Genomic DNA, 16,139 nt, shown 5'->3' with positions numbered 1-16,139 from the left:
CGCGGCCTGATCGCCTCGCCGCCCCGCTCCGGCTCATAATGGGTTATCGTCGCTCGCGATCGGGACGTTGTGATGAATTGGTCGGGTCTGTCGGCCGCGCCGCGCCAGATCGGGCCCGTCTGCTGGACGGATGGCCTTCGTGACGGCGGCTGGTTTATAGTGGTTTCCGCAAACTCGACTGATTATGTGGGATTTCGCACTCCGCTGCTGCGCGGTCATGTAGCGCCATTAACAGGCGATCGAATGGACTGCAGGTATGCACTGCAAGACTACGCACGCGGACATTGTGTGGTGATGGTGATGGTGATGGTGATGGTGATGGTGATGGTGATGTGATGGTGATTATGATGAGTTGGGCTTAAGGGCGCGCCAACTACCCAGGGCATATGACGCCCATTCGTTGGCATGAGCTAATGTGCTATCTCTCAGAAGTGAACATCATCTTGAGTACTCATGACTGGTCGCAGTAACATACCAGTTAATTTAATAACCCTTCCTACTTTTGTGCTTGGACTTTGACGTCATTACGCAGAATCTTCCGGCCAATTTCTCCAGACATTGTCAGGTGCTAATGGGCCCTAAAAGCCTGAGGCTAGCCGCTCCATGATGTCACATTTCAGGAGATCCTGGTCCGAAGATCCCAACTATCTTATCCCTGGAGGATCAACGGTTGGAAATTAAGCGGTTGGAGCATCTGTCTACCAATCGCAGGGTTCTGAGTTCGAAGCTCGAAGCTGTCAGACCCTTTTAAGCCCAGATATGCACGTAGCTATACGCAAAACATTCCCAAGTCCTTTCAGGACTACCTGAAACCTGACGGCATCCTTAGAAATACGCGGTCGCAATGCGATGTGAAAACCAACGCCACTGACCGGGACAGCAGCCCGAACACTATCCCAGAGCCCAGCCAGCTCATCTCAAACGCCCCGTGGACAAGACGCCAGCTGTCCAGCAACGAGCCACAGCGACAACGCAGCGAGACACAGCAGGGCACACAACACAGCGAGACACAGCATCCGCGCCGGTGACATCTGCACCGGTGACACCGGTGACACCGGTCCTCTGGCCATCTCAGCGCCCCATCCGGGCACCGCACGGCGCCCGTCCGCCGTCCGACGTCACGACGCCCGGCGCTGTGACGCGCGCGCGCGACCGTGACGTGACGGCCCGGCGCCGCGGCACCGCGACGTCACGCGGCGGGGGTCCGTGACGCCGGCCCGGCGCCGCAGCCCGTTGGAATCGATGGCCGCCGCTCGCACGCGCCGCTCGGCTGTTTGCGACTCGGACCGGACCACCGCCGCCGCCGCCGCCGCCCGTCAATATGGCCAGTGGCGTCGATTCGAAACGGAGTCGACCAATACCGCCCGATGTTTTTATTGGGAAGGACTGCGGAGTGGGGAAAGGCGGGGCGATATTGGAGCGGCCGAAACGAAGCCCGCGACAGGACCCGCCGGCATCAAAACGGCAATATGGCAGAAGGCGTCTCTTCCTCGCTTGTAAAAATGTCAGGAGGGATCCGAGGGCACGGAGGGCCGTGTCGAGCACTGTGGCACGCTATGCCTTCGCTGGAAATCCCGTCATTGAACTGGAATTTCACGGCCAGATGCTGGGATCGGAGTCCATGCAACGAGCACTGCTTAGAGTGCGCTCTGAACCCAGAACTCCAACTAATAAACAAGGTTCGGACTTAATCAATACAAAAATAACAGCGCATTGTGATAGCCTCGGAACTCAATTAAAACTAACCAAAATCATCTTGAATAGCCTAACAACGTACTCCTGGACGCACGCCAATGACTTAATCAATACAAAAATAACAGCGCATTGTGATAGCCTCGGCACTCAATTAAAACTAACCAAAATCATCTTGAATAGCCTAACAACGTACTCCTGGACGCACGCCACTGTCGAGGGCCCAAAACCTCACTGAGTCGCATGAGCCAGCGCGGCCCACACACGGTAGGGGGCGAGCGGAAACACACGAACCCCCAACAGCTGAAACAGGGTGCACAGCGCCGCGCGCCTACGCTCGCTCCGCGCATACTCGCCATTCTAACGCCGAAGCTCGCTGGAATGTCATAACCAACCCCAGTTCGCTACGGCGAGCTGAGTCCGCGCGGCTAACAGCGACATTCACCGCCAGCCTCTCCGGGCAGCGCGATATTGCTTTGCTAATCACGGCACTTGAGTCGCGCCGCCCGCCGAATGCCGTTAACTGTTCAACAGTCGACTGATTGAGGGCCCGCGAACCGTGCTCAACATTCAGCACAGACCGAGCGTGCCTCAGCGCTGAGCCAGTCTCAGCGCGGGGAGAGTCAGCGCGGAGCGAGTCTCAGCGCGGGGAGTCAGCGCGGAGCGAGTCGTAGTGCGGAGCGTGCTTCAGCGCGGGGACAGTCAGCGCGGGCGAGTCTCAGCGGGGGAGACTCTCAGCGCGGAACGAGTCTTAGCGCGGAGCGTGCCTCAGTCCGGAGCGAGTCTCAGCGCGGGGCGAGTCTCACCGCGGGGAGAGTCTCAGCGCGGAGCGAGTCTTGGCGCGGAGGGTGTCTCAGTGCGGAGCGAGTCTCAGCGCGGGGAGAGTCAGCGCGGAGCGAGTCTCAGCGCGGAGCGAGTCTCAGCGCGGGGAGACCCTCAGCGCGGAGCGAGCCTCAGTCCGACGCCGCGCCGGACACAAACGCCGGGCTGGCGATCCGTTACCTCCTTTGGTCTCGATGGTGGAGGGCGTGCACTCGAGGATCTCCGGCGCGCACCAGCGCACAGGCAGCGCCACCTCGCCGGCGATGTAGTAGTCCTCCTGCAAACAGAACAGCGACACGCGTCAGATCCTGCGTCACCTCCCTCACCATCTCACACGTCAGCTCGGCGCCCGACGCCGGCTCCGGCAGCATGCCACCGGGGCCGCGCCTGCTGCCGGAGGGATGCAGGTCGCGGGTCACGGATCACGGATCACGGATCATGGATCATGGATCACGGACCACGGGTCACGGGGTCACCGAGGCGGGCGGCGCGTTTTGCGCTCACCACTGTTTCCCGCGTTGCAGTCTCGTCAGGCCGCGGGGAGACGGCAGGACGAGAGGGAGGGGACACGCCCACGCCACAGCGTCGCACCGGCGGCGGCGGCGGCGGCGGCGGCGGCGGCTTGGCGGGCGGCGGCGGCGGCGGAGGCACGGCTCCGCTTACAGCCGCCGGCTACAGGCCGCGGCCGCCGTCCCCGCCGTCGTAAAACCCTGGCCGGACGACGCGTCGGTGGCCCGCTCAGCCCGTCGATGATGCGGGCAGATTGGGCGGGCGCCGGCGATGACCCAGGGATACAAGCCGCCCGGGCGGCGACCCGCAGACCGTGTGCCGCTCGGTGATCAGCGGGGGAGGGGACGGCAGGCGGCGGCCGTCTCCGCAGAGTCCGAGCCCCCGCGACAGGCAGTCCACGAGACGTACAGCGGTGCGTTGCACTCCCAAGATCCTAATACGGCGCTGCAGACGAGTCTATGACAGTTGTTGCGATTCTGCAATCTCCGAGGCGAAGGAAGGCCTTACAGAGCGCACATTGGTCTCGAAAGCTAAAGACGCCTAAGCCTCGCCCATCAAAGCCGGTCTTCCGTGGCGTCGTGACGACGCGCGGGAAATGTCAAGGGCGAGGTGCGAGGCTTGGACACGTTATGAGGTGTTTGCCATCAGCCGGACTGCCGGCTGCTACTTCAGCCGGGGCCTCGAGATCGATCAGTTCAACAATCACGTCCGCAGGCCGCCGGGCTAAATCAATAACCAGCCGGGAAAACACAACTCGTGACTCGCACGCACGGGGGCTACTCGGCGCGCACGCGAGCGCCGCGCTGACGACCACCTTCCGAGCCGGCGCCTGAATGACCACTCCACGCCCCGCCCAACAGCCAGCGTTGCGGCGGCGGCGGCAGGCGTGGGCGCCGGGCCGCGGAGCGCCGCAAGCGCGGGCCGGCCGACGCGTCCACGCCCCGGGCGCCGCAAACAGCCGGCGTCGATTGCCACCGCCGCTGCTGCAGGCTCGGCCGGCGGCTGCAGGCGAGCGTCGGCCGGCGGGCGGGCGGCGGCGGCAGCTCCGGGCTCGGCCCTAGGACTCCGGGCTCGCCCTAGGCTCCGGACTCGGCCCGGCGCGTCGACTGCAGCCGGCGCGCCCCAGTTCACGGGGTCTCGTGGAGATTGCAACAGGGAGTGTAATAGGATGACACGCTCAGAAATACCAATATGTTCGTTATCATTTATCAGCTACTAGCTTGAGGTTGACAAATGCTTAGCCGTGAAGCATCGCCAATGCGCTGCGAGACCAGCCGCAGGCGGTGGCCAGTGTCCAGACCGCGGTCAGTAGACGAGGAAGGGAGAACGGAGGGAGTGGGGACAGAGGGAGGGGATGGGTCCGTGACTCGATCGTGGTCAATAAACGAAGAAGGGGACGGACGGGGGGGGGGGGGAGAGGGGGGTGATGGAGCCGTCCGCTGATCGTTCTCCCGGCCGGCAGGTAATTATCGTCCGTTGATGGGTTGGCCCAGAGCCGCACGCCACGGCCCTCACTCTGCATACTGCAGCTCCTCTCGGGACACTGACGGACCGGACACTGACGGACCAGACACTGACGGACCGGACACTGGCGGACCAGACACTGACGGCCCGGACACTGACAGACCGGAGACTGACGGACTGGACACTGGCGGACCAGATACTGACGGACCAGACACTGACGGCCCGGACACTGACGGACCGGACACTGACGGACTGGACACTGGCGGACCAGACAATGACGGATCAGACACTGACGGACCAGACACTGACGGACCGGACACCGACGGACCGGACACTGGCGGACCAGACACTGACGGACCGTACACTGACGGACCGGACATTGAAGAACCGGACACTGACAGGCCGGACATTGAAGGACCGGATACCAACGGACTGGACACTGGCGGACCAAACCTGACGAACCGGACACTGACGGACCGGACATTGAAGACCGGACACTGATGGACTGGACATTGGCGGACCAGACACTGACGGACCGGACACTGACGGACCGGACACTGACGGACCGGACATTGAAGGACCGACACTGACGGACCGGACATTGAAGGACCGGACACTGACGACAGCACAACCGACGGACCGGACACTGACGGACAGCAAACTGACGGACCGGACACTGACGGACCAGACACTGACGGACAGCACACAGACGGACCGGACATGAAAGAACCGGACACTGACGGACCGGACACTGAAGGACCAACATCGGACCGTACACTGGCGGACCAGACACTGATGGACCGGACACTGACAAGACCGACACTGACGAACCGGACACTAACGGACTGGACACTGGCGGATCAGACACTGACGGACCGGACGCTGACGGACAGCACACCGACGGACCGGACATTTAAGACCGGACACTGACGGACCGGACACTGACGGACCGTACATTGACGGACCGGCCACTGACGGAACGGACACTGACGGACCGTACAACTGATGGACCAGACACTGACGGACCGCACACTGGCGGACCAGAGAGTGACGGACTGGACACTAACGGACCAGTACAGCTGATGACGAGCCAGCCTGCTGACGGAACACGCCGACTGCTGGCTCGCCGAAGTGGCGCCTCGGCCTAGCGCCAGTAGCCGACTCCCGTTAGTTGGTTAGTTATTGGGCTTCTTTACGGGGCCCGTCACGTGCCATGGTCAATTTGCCCAGAGCGACAGCGCCGCGCCTTGACGCCAGCCCTGGACGCTGGCCAAAGCCGGACGGGTTCTGCGGTGTGCGTGACACGTGCACTATTCGTTCTCCTTATCGCCACCGGCATTACCCGAGGTGTACTCCCATTAAACTCTGCCGCGCCCGAGGCGTTTTTTTACGCCGCCTTCAGCATCGGTTTCGCAGTAATCTGGATCCGCCAGCCAAGTTCTGTCGGACAATCTATTACGGCGCGGTGTTCGGGAGCTGGCGGGGGTGGAGGGAAGTGCAAACTGCGGCAGGCTGCGACTGGCGCAGGGGGGGGGGGGGGGGGGGAGGAGGGCGGTTGCTCCAGCGGCGCCGCCGAGCAGCAGTCGCAGCTGCCGACACCGACATCGACATCGACATCGACATCGACATCGACATCCCAGTCTCATCCAGCACGAACATCCACAGGGCTGCTGGCGGAGCTGTGCTGCCGGAGATTGAGCAGGGCTCGCCGGCCGCCTGGGGACGACCCCGGACTGTCCGGGTGTCGAGTCACACCTGGTCCGCCGCGTGCGTTCGAGCCACGTCCAACACCGCACGTTCACCTCGCGTAAAACACCTCCTTGTTGAACTGAGCTCCGTTTCCAGCTACATCTACGGCAGCTCCAGGCCGGCGCCGGCCGGGGGAGCTGGGCAGTTTCCAGCTACCACACCCAGGCCAGCGCTGGCCGGGGAGCTGGGCAGTTTCCAGCTACCACACCCAGACCAGCGCTGGCCGGGGGAGCTGGGCAGCTTCCAGTTACCACACCCAGACCAGCACTGGCCCGGGGAGCTGGGCAGCTTCCAGCTACCACACCCAGGCCGGCGCTGGCCGGGGGAGCTGGGCAGCTTCCAGCTACAACATCCCCCGACAACCCCCACGCCAGCGCCGGCCGGGGAGGGGGGCGCTGAGCAGCTAACGCTGGCGCCTCCCCCCCCCCCCCCCCCACAAGCTCCAGGCCAGTGCTGACCGGGCTGACGCTGGCGCCCGCGGCAATTCCAGTGAATCGCGTGCGGGTCGGGTACGCGCGACGGAACCCCAGTCTCCCTGATCTAGTCTGTAAACTGTCAGGTGCCACGAACTGGTCCAACTGTCGAAGTTGGCCACCAAAAGACCAACAGTTATTTTAATTACAATCAGATTAGAACTGACGGAAGTTTTTTTTGCAACTCTAGCTTGGGAATTCCAACTGGAATTTGAGGCATGGATAGTAATAGTGTGCCCTGCAGCTATAGCTCAGGAATTCCGCCTGGAATTTGAGACCAATCGATGGCCATCTTCACATGGGTTTCATCCACGAAAGACTCACGCGCTTTGGTAGGGTGCTGCTGTGGCGCACAGAACTGATCATAGAAGCCAATATGAGCAGGGCATTCGGAGAAGGCTTTGAACCATGTTCCCCGGCAGTTACCGTGGTCACCAGTCCAAGAGCGACGAGGGTTACTCCCCGGTGATTTCGTAAATCACACCCGAAAACGATACATCATTCCCGGCAGTGGCTGCTCCGTCTCCATGGTAACGAGAGCCGAGACCGACCCTCGGTCACGGGCTGGAATGCCGCCATCCGCCCGGTGAACGAGGCACCGCTCTAAATAATCCGCAACGATGCCAGCAAAGATTGGAAGCGGAGAATTATGGGAGCCAGCGTTGTGCCACGTGACTCCCTGCGTCACAGCGTGCAGTCGAGGGGAAATCCCATCCCCGTCGGCCATCTATTTCTAGTGAATGATGTTCGACCGGGGCCTGCGCGGCCAGTGCTTTCAAAACTCCGGGGTGTGTTGACACGCGTAAGAAACGGCGTGAACGAATTCACAGCGTGTGCTCAAGAGCGTACACGAGCACTTTCGTCACGCACGTGCACGAGTGAGGAGGCCACGTGACACTCGGCGTCTGCGCGCTACGATAATTCTTTCACACACCGCTGAATTCCGACTGTCGCTGCGGCAAGTCGAAAACTCCGGACCTCGTAAATATCAAACTTCCCGCGGTAACAGCTATGGATTTCACTATGAATTTCACATTAAGCACTCATGCATGGACCATTTCATATTAAACAAAGAAGTCATTCTTGTACCATCAAAACTCACAGTAGGCCATAAGGTTATCACAGCATATGGCCTGTTGGTTTAAGTAAATTGCCGACTCGTAAAACACCGAGCAACACGTAAACAATAGCAAAAACATTACGCAAGTCGTTCAGTGCATTAGCGAGGAGCATTAAAAATATCCATTCTCCTAGTTTTTCTCCGAGGAATAGGGCCGCTACTACTGTCTTAAAAGTAAAAGCAGAGCTATTCACACACTAAAATCACGCGCTGAATCTGGCCCAAACCCGGCCGACCGCCGACACATCTGTTGCGTGTGGCACACAACGCGTGCCGCCGGGCGCGCCGGACAGCTGCCGCCGGTGACTCAACTCATCGAGCCGGTCAGCCGAGCGGGCGGCCGTCCCCGTGACACGCGCCCCGCCGCCGCTGCCGTCCCCGTGACACACTCCCCCCCCGCCGCTGCCGTCCCGGTGACACTCCCCCCCCCGCCGCCGCTGCCGTCCCCTGACACGCCCCGCCGCGCTGCCTCCCCGTGACACGCCCCCCGCCGCCCTACCGTCCCTGACACGCCCCCGCCGCCGCTGCCGTCCCCGTGACACGCCCCTGCCGCCGCTACCGACCGAGCGCTCGGCAGTGAGGCGGCCGGTGGCGCCGCCGGCCGGCAGACGCGCCGCAGGAGCGGCGGCCGCGGCGGCTGGACGCCGCCGTAGCCTGAGCGACGTCGAAACGGACCGCCGACGACTGCACCGATCGCCGCGCCAGGACGGCATGGCCGCCGGCCGGGCACGGCGGAGCGACCGTCGCTCGCCGTCTAGAGGCAGTTTGGCAGTCTGGAAGTCTGGCAGTCTGGTGGCGGTCTGGTAGTCTGGCAGTCTAGCGGCAGTCTGACAGTCTTGCGGTAGTCTGGCGGCAGTCTGGCAGTCTTGCGGCAGTCTGGCAGTCTGACAGTCTTGCGGTAGTCTGGCGGCAGTCTGGCAGCAGTCCGGCTGCGTCGCCCCGCACTGAGCCTCAGAATCATCCGGACAGAGTCGATCAAATCACCCGGACGTAGTCAATCAAACGGCACCACACCACCTCTTCAATGGAGGGCTTGCAGGCGGCGTTACGACCGAGCCAATGTCGCGCGCGGGGGTGTTACAATCGCAGCGCAGCCGACTTCTCTTTGGCAGACACCTCCGGCAGCCGCACAAATGGCCAGAAACGCCGCGATACGACGGTGTGATTTGGTGGCAAGCCCCGCCATTATCGGCCGCGTGGAGTACAGAGCAGCACCCGAGTCAGTCTGAACAGGGTCTGGTCTGGTCTGGTCTGGTCTGGCCTGGTCTGACTGGTCTAGCGGGGAGTGTGCCAGCTCCGGGAGGCGGCAGCTCCCCCATCCCCCCGCTGCAGCTGCCAAAGCCGGCCGAGACAGCGGCCAGCGAGCCACAAAACAGCAGGCATACAGGCCCTGACCGCGGCCTGCCGAACATCAGCGACGTGTTTACCCGGCCACAAACTGGACAAACACGGACCAAGCATTCAAGCCCGGCGTCAGCCCAGGACCGCCTGGCCAGCCGGCAGGCTCATTACGCCCGTCGGGGCGAATTAGAACACGTGACTTCATACCGTGCTGTTATAAGGCTGCACTGTTTGTTAGCCGTCAGATATCCGCGTTATGTTAGCATCTATGCTGATGCCATGTCTCGCAAGCTCACGTAACTGGCAACATTACCCTCAGAGTAAATATACAGAAGACAGCCTGGAATTTACCACACGCGACAGCTGATATCCACCCGCGGCTGCTTCCAAAGTCGGGGCGGACTCTTCGCCTCCTGTTGCGCCTAGGTCCCGGAGACTCCAGCACCGGCGGCAGCCCGCTGACCCGAAGCCCTGAGCCCGCCTAAGAACGGCCGTGCCCGCTCGCGGGGACCGGAGGCCGGCCGGGCCCGCTCGCCAGGGACCGGAGGCCGGCCGTGCCCGCTCGCCAGGGACCGGAGGCCGGCCGGGCCCGCTCGCCAGGGACCGGAGGCCGGCCGTGCCCGCTCGCCGTGGACCGGAGGCCGGCCGGGCGCCGCCGGCGAGCCGCAGCCTCGGCCGGGCCCGTGCACAGCTGGCTGGCAGGTCGCGACGGCGGCCGATCAATAGTGCACGGCGTGCGAACATCGGCATCGACCCGACCCCGGCCGGGAACGGGGTCAGGGTCAGGTGTCAGTCGAGCCGGGCTGAGCAGCAGACAGCGCGCGTTGTCGGTGGCCCGCGGCCGGCCGCGCACCGCAAACTCTGGCTAAACCGAAGCTAAACTGGTGTGTGCTCGAGGCGCGTATGCCGCAGAATTTTCCTCGGGGTGATTCCCGCGAGCGGCTCCTTTTACGAGCGCGTCAGCCAAAACGGCGGCGACGCTCCTCGTTCCGCGACATATTATACCCCGATTCCAGATACTCCCAATCCGTCACAGAGCCAGTCGTTTGTAGCCTGCCATTCGCAGAAGTCCCCTCTTCAGACCGGCCACTCCCGGCCGGCGCCGCTGCTTCCCCGTACCAGCCGGCCGGAGCGCGGAAGCTCGCAGCCGACGGCCGGGGACACCTCAGCGCTGGCATATCGAACGAGAGGTGACTGGGCGCTTTGAAGTCGACCGACTAGCCAATCCGCGCGGATGAGGCAGCGCTGCTGTCCCCCCTCCCCGCCCCTCCCCCCCCCGTGCGCACTCAGCACCAGTGGTGTGATGGTAGGCTGCGGTGGCGGCAGCCGTTAAACTGTCGCCGCTGGTGCCGCCTTCGGAGGGGAGCTGCGGACGGTGGCGAGAGAGACAGGGAGGGCGGTCGACGGTGCGGCAGGGTCATGCTCCCAAAGACCGGGCTCAACTCGGTGTGCCCCTTCTCGCGCAGGGGCAGCGTTCGGCTGATAGATAATCTGGATGATCGTTGAGATTATTAAGGAACGTTAGACAAAATCTGGACCGGAGTTCGGCACTGCCAACACGACAAATTATGCCACCCATACCAACACAAGCCCTGGCGTCATTTTTTCGTCACGCGTAACTATAACTGCTGGTTACAGTGCGTGTATGCTTGGCACATGCGAGAAGAAACTAGAGGAGAAGATAATTTCCGAGACTACCAACGGAAATGAGAGCTTCCGTTGATAATTAACGGAGCACAAATATTAATTACACAATCTTCCATAGGCCGGACGCGTCCCAGAATCCGGCAGGACGGCGCCGCGTCCGACGTCGCCATGGCGACGGAAGCGGTGAGTCAGAGACGTGACGACCGCAGGTACATCGATCGGCGGCCAACAGGCAGGTGGAGCGTCCGCCCACGGAGAGGTCATGTCAAACCCGCCCCAGCCCCGCCTCCCTCCCCCTCTTCCACATGAAACCAAACCGCCGGGCGTCAGGCGGCGTCCTGGCGGGCCGTCCACCGCCGAACCCAGGGCTACCAGGAGACGACAACACACGAGCCGTGGATCAGTGACGTCAGTGAGACGGCCGTTGCGACCCTTTGAACAACGCTCAAGCGGTCAGCCCGCGTTGGATTTAGCGGCCTCGACCTCACGGGCACCACGATAAAATCCCGAGCAGCGAAACCGTTTACAAATTTCCCAACTAACACGCCGTCGCCCGGGAGGAGTCGTTATCTTACTCCACTGGCGGCGGTGACGTCGGAGTTTGCGATCGTGACGTCAGCGGCCGCCAGCCGTGACGTCACGCACCGCCCCGGGCGCCGGGCGGGACGTCCCCGGGCCGGCCTCGGCGTCTGCCGGCGCCGCGCCGTCTGGAGATGAGCGCCGGGCGCCGGCCGGCCCCGCCGAGACGGACGGCGCCCCGGCGTCTCGGACGAGCATCGGTCGCCGCCAGCTGGGCTCAGACTGCGCTTGCTGGGCTCAGACCACCCTAGCTGAGCTCAGACCGCGCTTGCTGGGCTCAGACTGCGCTAGCTAGGCTCACATCGCGTTAGCTGGGCTCAGACCGCGCTAGCTGGGTTCACGCGCTGGTTAGGTTCAGACTGCGCTAGCTGAGCCCAGACCGCGCTAGCTGGGCCGTAGATTTAGCGGCACCCAGGCCCCGCCGGCCGAAAACTTGCTGCTTCAGCTCCCCTAGGCTGAGTCAAACGATCTAAGGTCACGCTTGCTCGGCTCCCATTGCCTCACCAGAGCACTGGCCGCGTCAGCAGGGCTTTGGCCAGTGGGACGGTCTGAGGAGCGCTGCCAGACAGTCCGGGCCGCGGCGGACGGGCTGTGTCGCGTAAGAAGGTCTATGGCCGCATACGACAGCCTCAGGCCGCGTTAGACGGCCTCGAGCCGTGTTAGACGGTTTCGGGCCGCGCAAGACGGACTTGGGTCGCGTTAGACGATCTGGAGCCGCGTTAGACGGTCTCGGGCCGCGTTGGACGGTCTTGGGCCGTGTTAGACGACCTGTAGCCGCGTAAGACGGCCTCGGGCCGTGTTAGACGGTCTCAGGCCGCGTTAGACGGTCTCGGGCCGCGTAAGAAGGCCTCGAGCCGTGTTCGACGGCTTTGGGCCGTGTTAGACGGTCTCGGACCGCGTAAGACGGCCTCGGGCCGCGTTAGACGGCCTCAGACCGCGTAAGACGGCCTCGAGCCGTGTTAGACGGTCTCGGACCGCGTAAGACGGCCTCGAGCCGTGTTAGCCGGTCTCGGACCGCGTAAGACGGCCTCAGCCGTGTTCGTCCCCGGCCGCGCGTCGCCAGGCTTCGCCAGCGTGATGGCGGCCCATCGGCGGCATTAGGCGGCTCGGCGGCCGGCGGCATCGGCGTGCTGGGGATTAGCGGCGCCTCCAGAGGCTGACGGTCCCCCTCCCTCGCCCCCCCCCCCCCCCTTTCACCGCCGCGGGCCTGAGCTGGGCTCGGTCGGACCGCGGCAGCGCCCGCGGCGGCCCCGCAGGCAGCCCGGACCAGATGAGCGCAGGGTGACCAATGAGCGGAGGGCCCGCTGAAACGCGGAGTGGAGCATGCGGCGCCATTTGCAGCAACTGAAAACTGAACAGCGCTGATACCGCATATTGATACCGCACATTGATACCGCACGGGCCGAAAGCTGACCCCCACCTGCGTAGGCCAAAGTGCGTTGCACTTCGCACGCTGTGCAGGGTGAACACTACCCGCGCCGGGGGAGGGGAGGAGGAGGAAGGGGGCGGACATCCGCATCGGTTGGAAACTGAACCAATCCGAGCTGCAGCATACTGCGTGACACACGCCGCGCACACCGTACCTTTTTACGTCAATATTTTACCTTTTTACGTCAATTGGCAGGTGCAGGACGAGTGGAATGGGCGCGCGGCCCACCCGATGGATTCCAACGTGCGGAAGACCTGCATACGACACCTGAGGCGCGCCGAGGACTTCCAGGTCTGGCATATTGGAACAAGGACTCGCGTAACCGTCCCATATCAAGCAGACTTGGAGGACACGGCCCCGTGCACGACAGAACGCCGACAAAGGACCGAGATGTCAACCTTCAACGGTCTGGCTAAATTATCACCACAACCTCAACCTCGCGTCAGACTCGGCGCATCTCTCCATCCATCGCGTCACACCGAGTCAGACCGAGTCCACACCGAGTCAGACCGAGTCCGCACCGAGTGAGACCGAGTCCACGCCGAGTGAGACCGAGTCCACGCCGAGTGAGACCGAGTCCATACCGAGTGAGACCGAGTCCACACCGAGTCAGACCGAGGCCAAATCGAGTCGGCGCCCCCGTCGATGGCGGCGTCACGGCGCCGTCGGTCCGGCGCGCCATCAGACGCCGCGCCAGACTCGGCCGTCCGTCCACGTCACCGCCTCCCGAGCCGGCAGGCGCCCGTCGCTTAGCCGGCCCAGCCGATGATCACAATAAATCGCCCGGCCGGCGTCATTAGCGGCTCGTCGCCATGACAACGCCGCCGCCGCCGCCGCCGCGGCTTCGACGGACGCCCACCGGCTGTGGTCTGGCCGCGGAGCGACGGAAGAACGCCCCCTCCCCCAGTGTGTGTGTGTGTGTGTGTGTGTACACAGGAGGAGGAGCGGGGAGGGGGGTAATTGGCCATCGACGGCCGACTAAGCGCCGGTGGCCGTGTTGGTCCACGAGGGAGTCGGTAATGACCATGACCGACGAGCCGGGAGGGACGGGGCTCCATAGGCGCTCGTGTGTGGTGATGCAGCACTGCCCTCCATCCGCGACGCTACGTACGGGCAAGGCGGAATACAATGATATCTTAATGATTAAATATCACGGGCAGCATATACCAACACAAGGGATAATGAACGCATGCAGTAAAATGGTCTGGTCGGGGTACTGGCCTGGAAAGTTCGAGCAATTGCCAGCACAGTGCGCACGATGCTATATTACCCCCCCCCCCCCCCCATAACAAACTAACGACCCCCCCCCATAACAAACTAACGACAAACTACCGCACTGCTGTTGAAAACAGGAGCTACAACAGAAAAGCACAAACCTGCGCAACCCGCAGGTCATCCCGCCAGCGCATGGCTGTCAGCACCACCGCTAGGGTGACGGTCCGCCACCGCTGACCACTCGGTACCAGGACAGGGTGTCGGTACTCCCCGCCGCTGACCCCTAAGTACCAGGACAGGGTGTCAGCCCGGCCCCCCCTAATGACCCTCGGAGCCAGGACAGGGCGCCGGACAGGCCCGAGCTGGACGCGGACGCCGTTCTCCAGCGAGCGGACGCTCCTACCTTGTACTTGTCGATGCTGCAGCCGTAGTCGCCAATCTTGAGCGTGCAGTTCTCCATGATGCGGCAGTTGCGCGCCGCCAAGTCACTGGAACGCCGGTCAAGTCAGGTCAGACGGGTCACTGCAACACTGGACAGGTCGGTGCAGACCGTTCACTGCAACGCCGGTCAGTGCAACACTGCAACACCGGCCACGTCAGCTCCGACCCGGATTTGTCTCGTCTCAGGAAAGCAATAAGATGTCGCGCCGGGTTGCCGAACAGTAAGGTCCAAAGCGCACCACGAGCGCCAGGTTTCCAAAGGGTAAGGTCGGATCTGTCTTCTTGTCTCAGGAATATCTTGTCTTGTCTCGTGAATAAGGCGTCGCGCCAGGTTGCCAAACAGTAAGGTCCAAAGCGCACCACGAGCGCCAGGTTACCAATGAGTAAGGTCAGATCTGTCTTCTTGTCTCAGGAAAGCAATAAGGTGTGGCGCTGGGTTGCCAACGAGTAAGGCGCCACGAACTGTAGCGGCAATTCGCTTCGAGTACTTCACTGTGACGAAACCGTGACATGACAACGGCGCCGTCCACCAACCGCGGCACCCCACCTGTGCGTGTAATGAATGTCATGCAGGTGCTGAAGTCCCGAAGCCGCGTCCATGGCCATCTTGTTCAGCGACATGGTGTCCAGCAGGAGCTGCCGCTGCTCCGAAGACCGCGACTGCAGGAACTCCTTGGCGTCGCCCTGGGGCCGTCAAAAGGTCATTTGTCTGCGGCTCCTCAGTATGTTACGACCCCGCTCGGCAATAGCCGGAATACATGTGGCGTGACGTACGGGCAGGGGCGACAGCTGGACAGTCGCTCATCACGTGGTTCTGCCAGCCTACAGGCCAGTGATGATGATGATGACTTGAGACTTACGGGCGCGTCGGCATCAAAGGTCACGTGGCGCCCATAACGAAAGCGGCAAGCCCAGTCCGCCCACGCCAGCTGACTACACGGCGTTACTCCACCAATGAGCAGCGCGGACACAACACTTGGCCGGCAGACCTCTTCCTAAGTTTCCGCACCCCAATTAGGCTCCCAGCGTTAATCAGCACCGCACGCGACACAGTCCGGGCTCTAAACAACGAGCGGCGAGCATGGAGCACTCAGCTGGAAGCTGGGGGATGCGTCGGCAAGGCACAGCTGATACACCTGAGCCAGATGACGGGTGGTGGCACACTACCGCGTGCAGTTCCAGCGCGCAAAGCCAACAGGCATATCGGTGTACCACTGGGCACCACCAGAAAATGTGCACAGCGACCGCGGTTACGGTCTGATGGTTGTAAGCGGCTGATGCCCAGTTTACACCGGCCAGTCATCCCTGGGAGCCACCACACATCAGCTGGGACGGGACGCAACATTGGCCAGCGCTTCACCAGACCCCCCGCTGCCCGCCGCCCTGACACCAGCCAGGCAGCCAGGCCGGCAGCCAACGGTGCCAGCAGCCAGCCGCGGTCCGGTCCGGCAGCCAGCAGCCAGCAGCCAGCGGCCAGCAGCCAGAGGCCAGCAGCGAGCACCGAGCGGAGTGTGGCCAGCAGCGAGCGGCCAGCGGGCCAGCAGGATCGCCGTCTCTGCCGCGGCCGGACCCGGCGGCGCCTTACCATGCCGCAGCGCTCCAGGATGAGCAGGTAGGGGTCGGCCTCCACGCAGCGGCCCAGCAGCCGCAGCACGTG

At 63.0% G+C, this 16,139-nt stretch overlaps 1 protein-coding gene across 1 annotated transcript; it reads right to left on the bottom strand.

Annotated features, from left to right (window-relative positions):
• Positions 1-2,332: 2,332 nt before the first annotated feature.
• On the bottom strand, positions 2,333-16,137 carry LOC119114025 (serine/threonine-protein kinase LMTK1-like). The gene is made up of 5 exons (XM_037238256.1): positions 16,068-16,137; positions 15,030-15,166; positions 14,445-14,529; positions 2,695-2,791; positions 2,333-2,409 (listed from the first exon to the last, which is right to left on the bottom strand). The coding sequence occupies exons 1-5, from the start codon at positions 16,068-16,070 to the stop codon at positions 2,333-2,335; spliced, it is 399 nt and encodes a 132-aa protein (XP_037094151.1). The 5' UTR covers positions 16,071-16,137.
• Positions 16,138-16,139: the final 2 nt, after the last annotated feature.

Source organism: Pollicipes pollicipes, unplaced genomic scaffold, assembly GCF_011947565.3.
Source record: "Pollicipes pollicipes isolate AB1234 unplaced genomic scaffold, Ppol_2.1 Scaffold_7262;HRSCAF=8765_pilon_pilon_pilon, whole genome shotgun sequence".
Lineage (NCBI taxonomy): Eukaryota > Metazoa > Arthropoda > Thecostraca > Pollicipedomorpha > Pollicipedidae > Pollicipes > Pollicipes pollicipes.
This window is presented reverse-complemented; position numbering and strand designations above follow the sequence as displayed.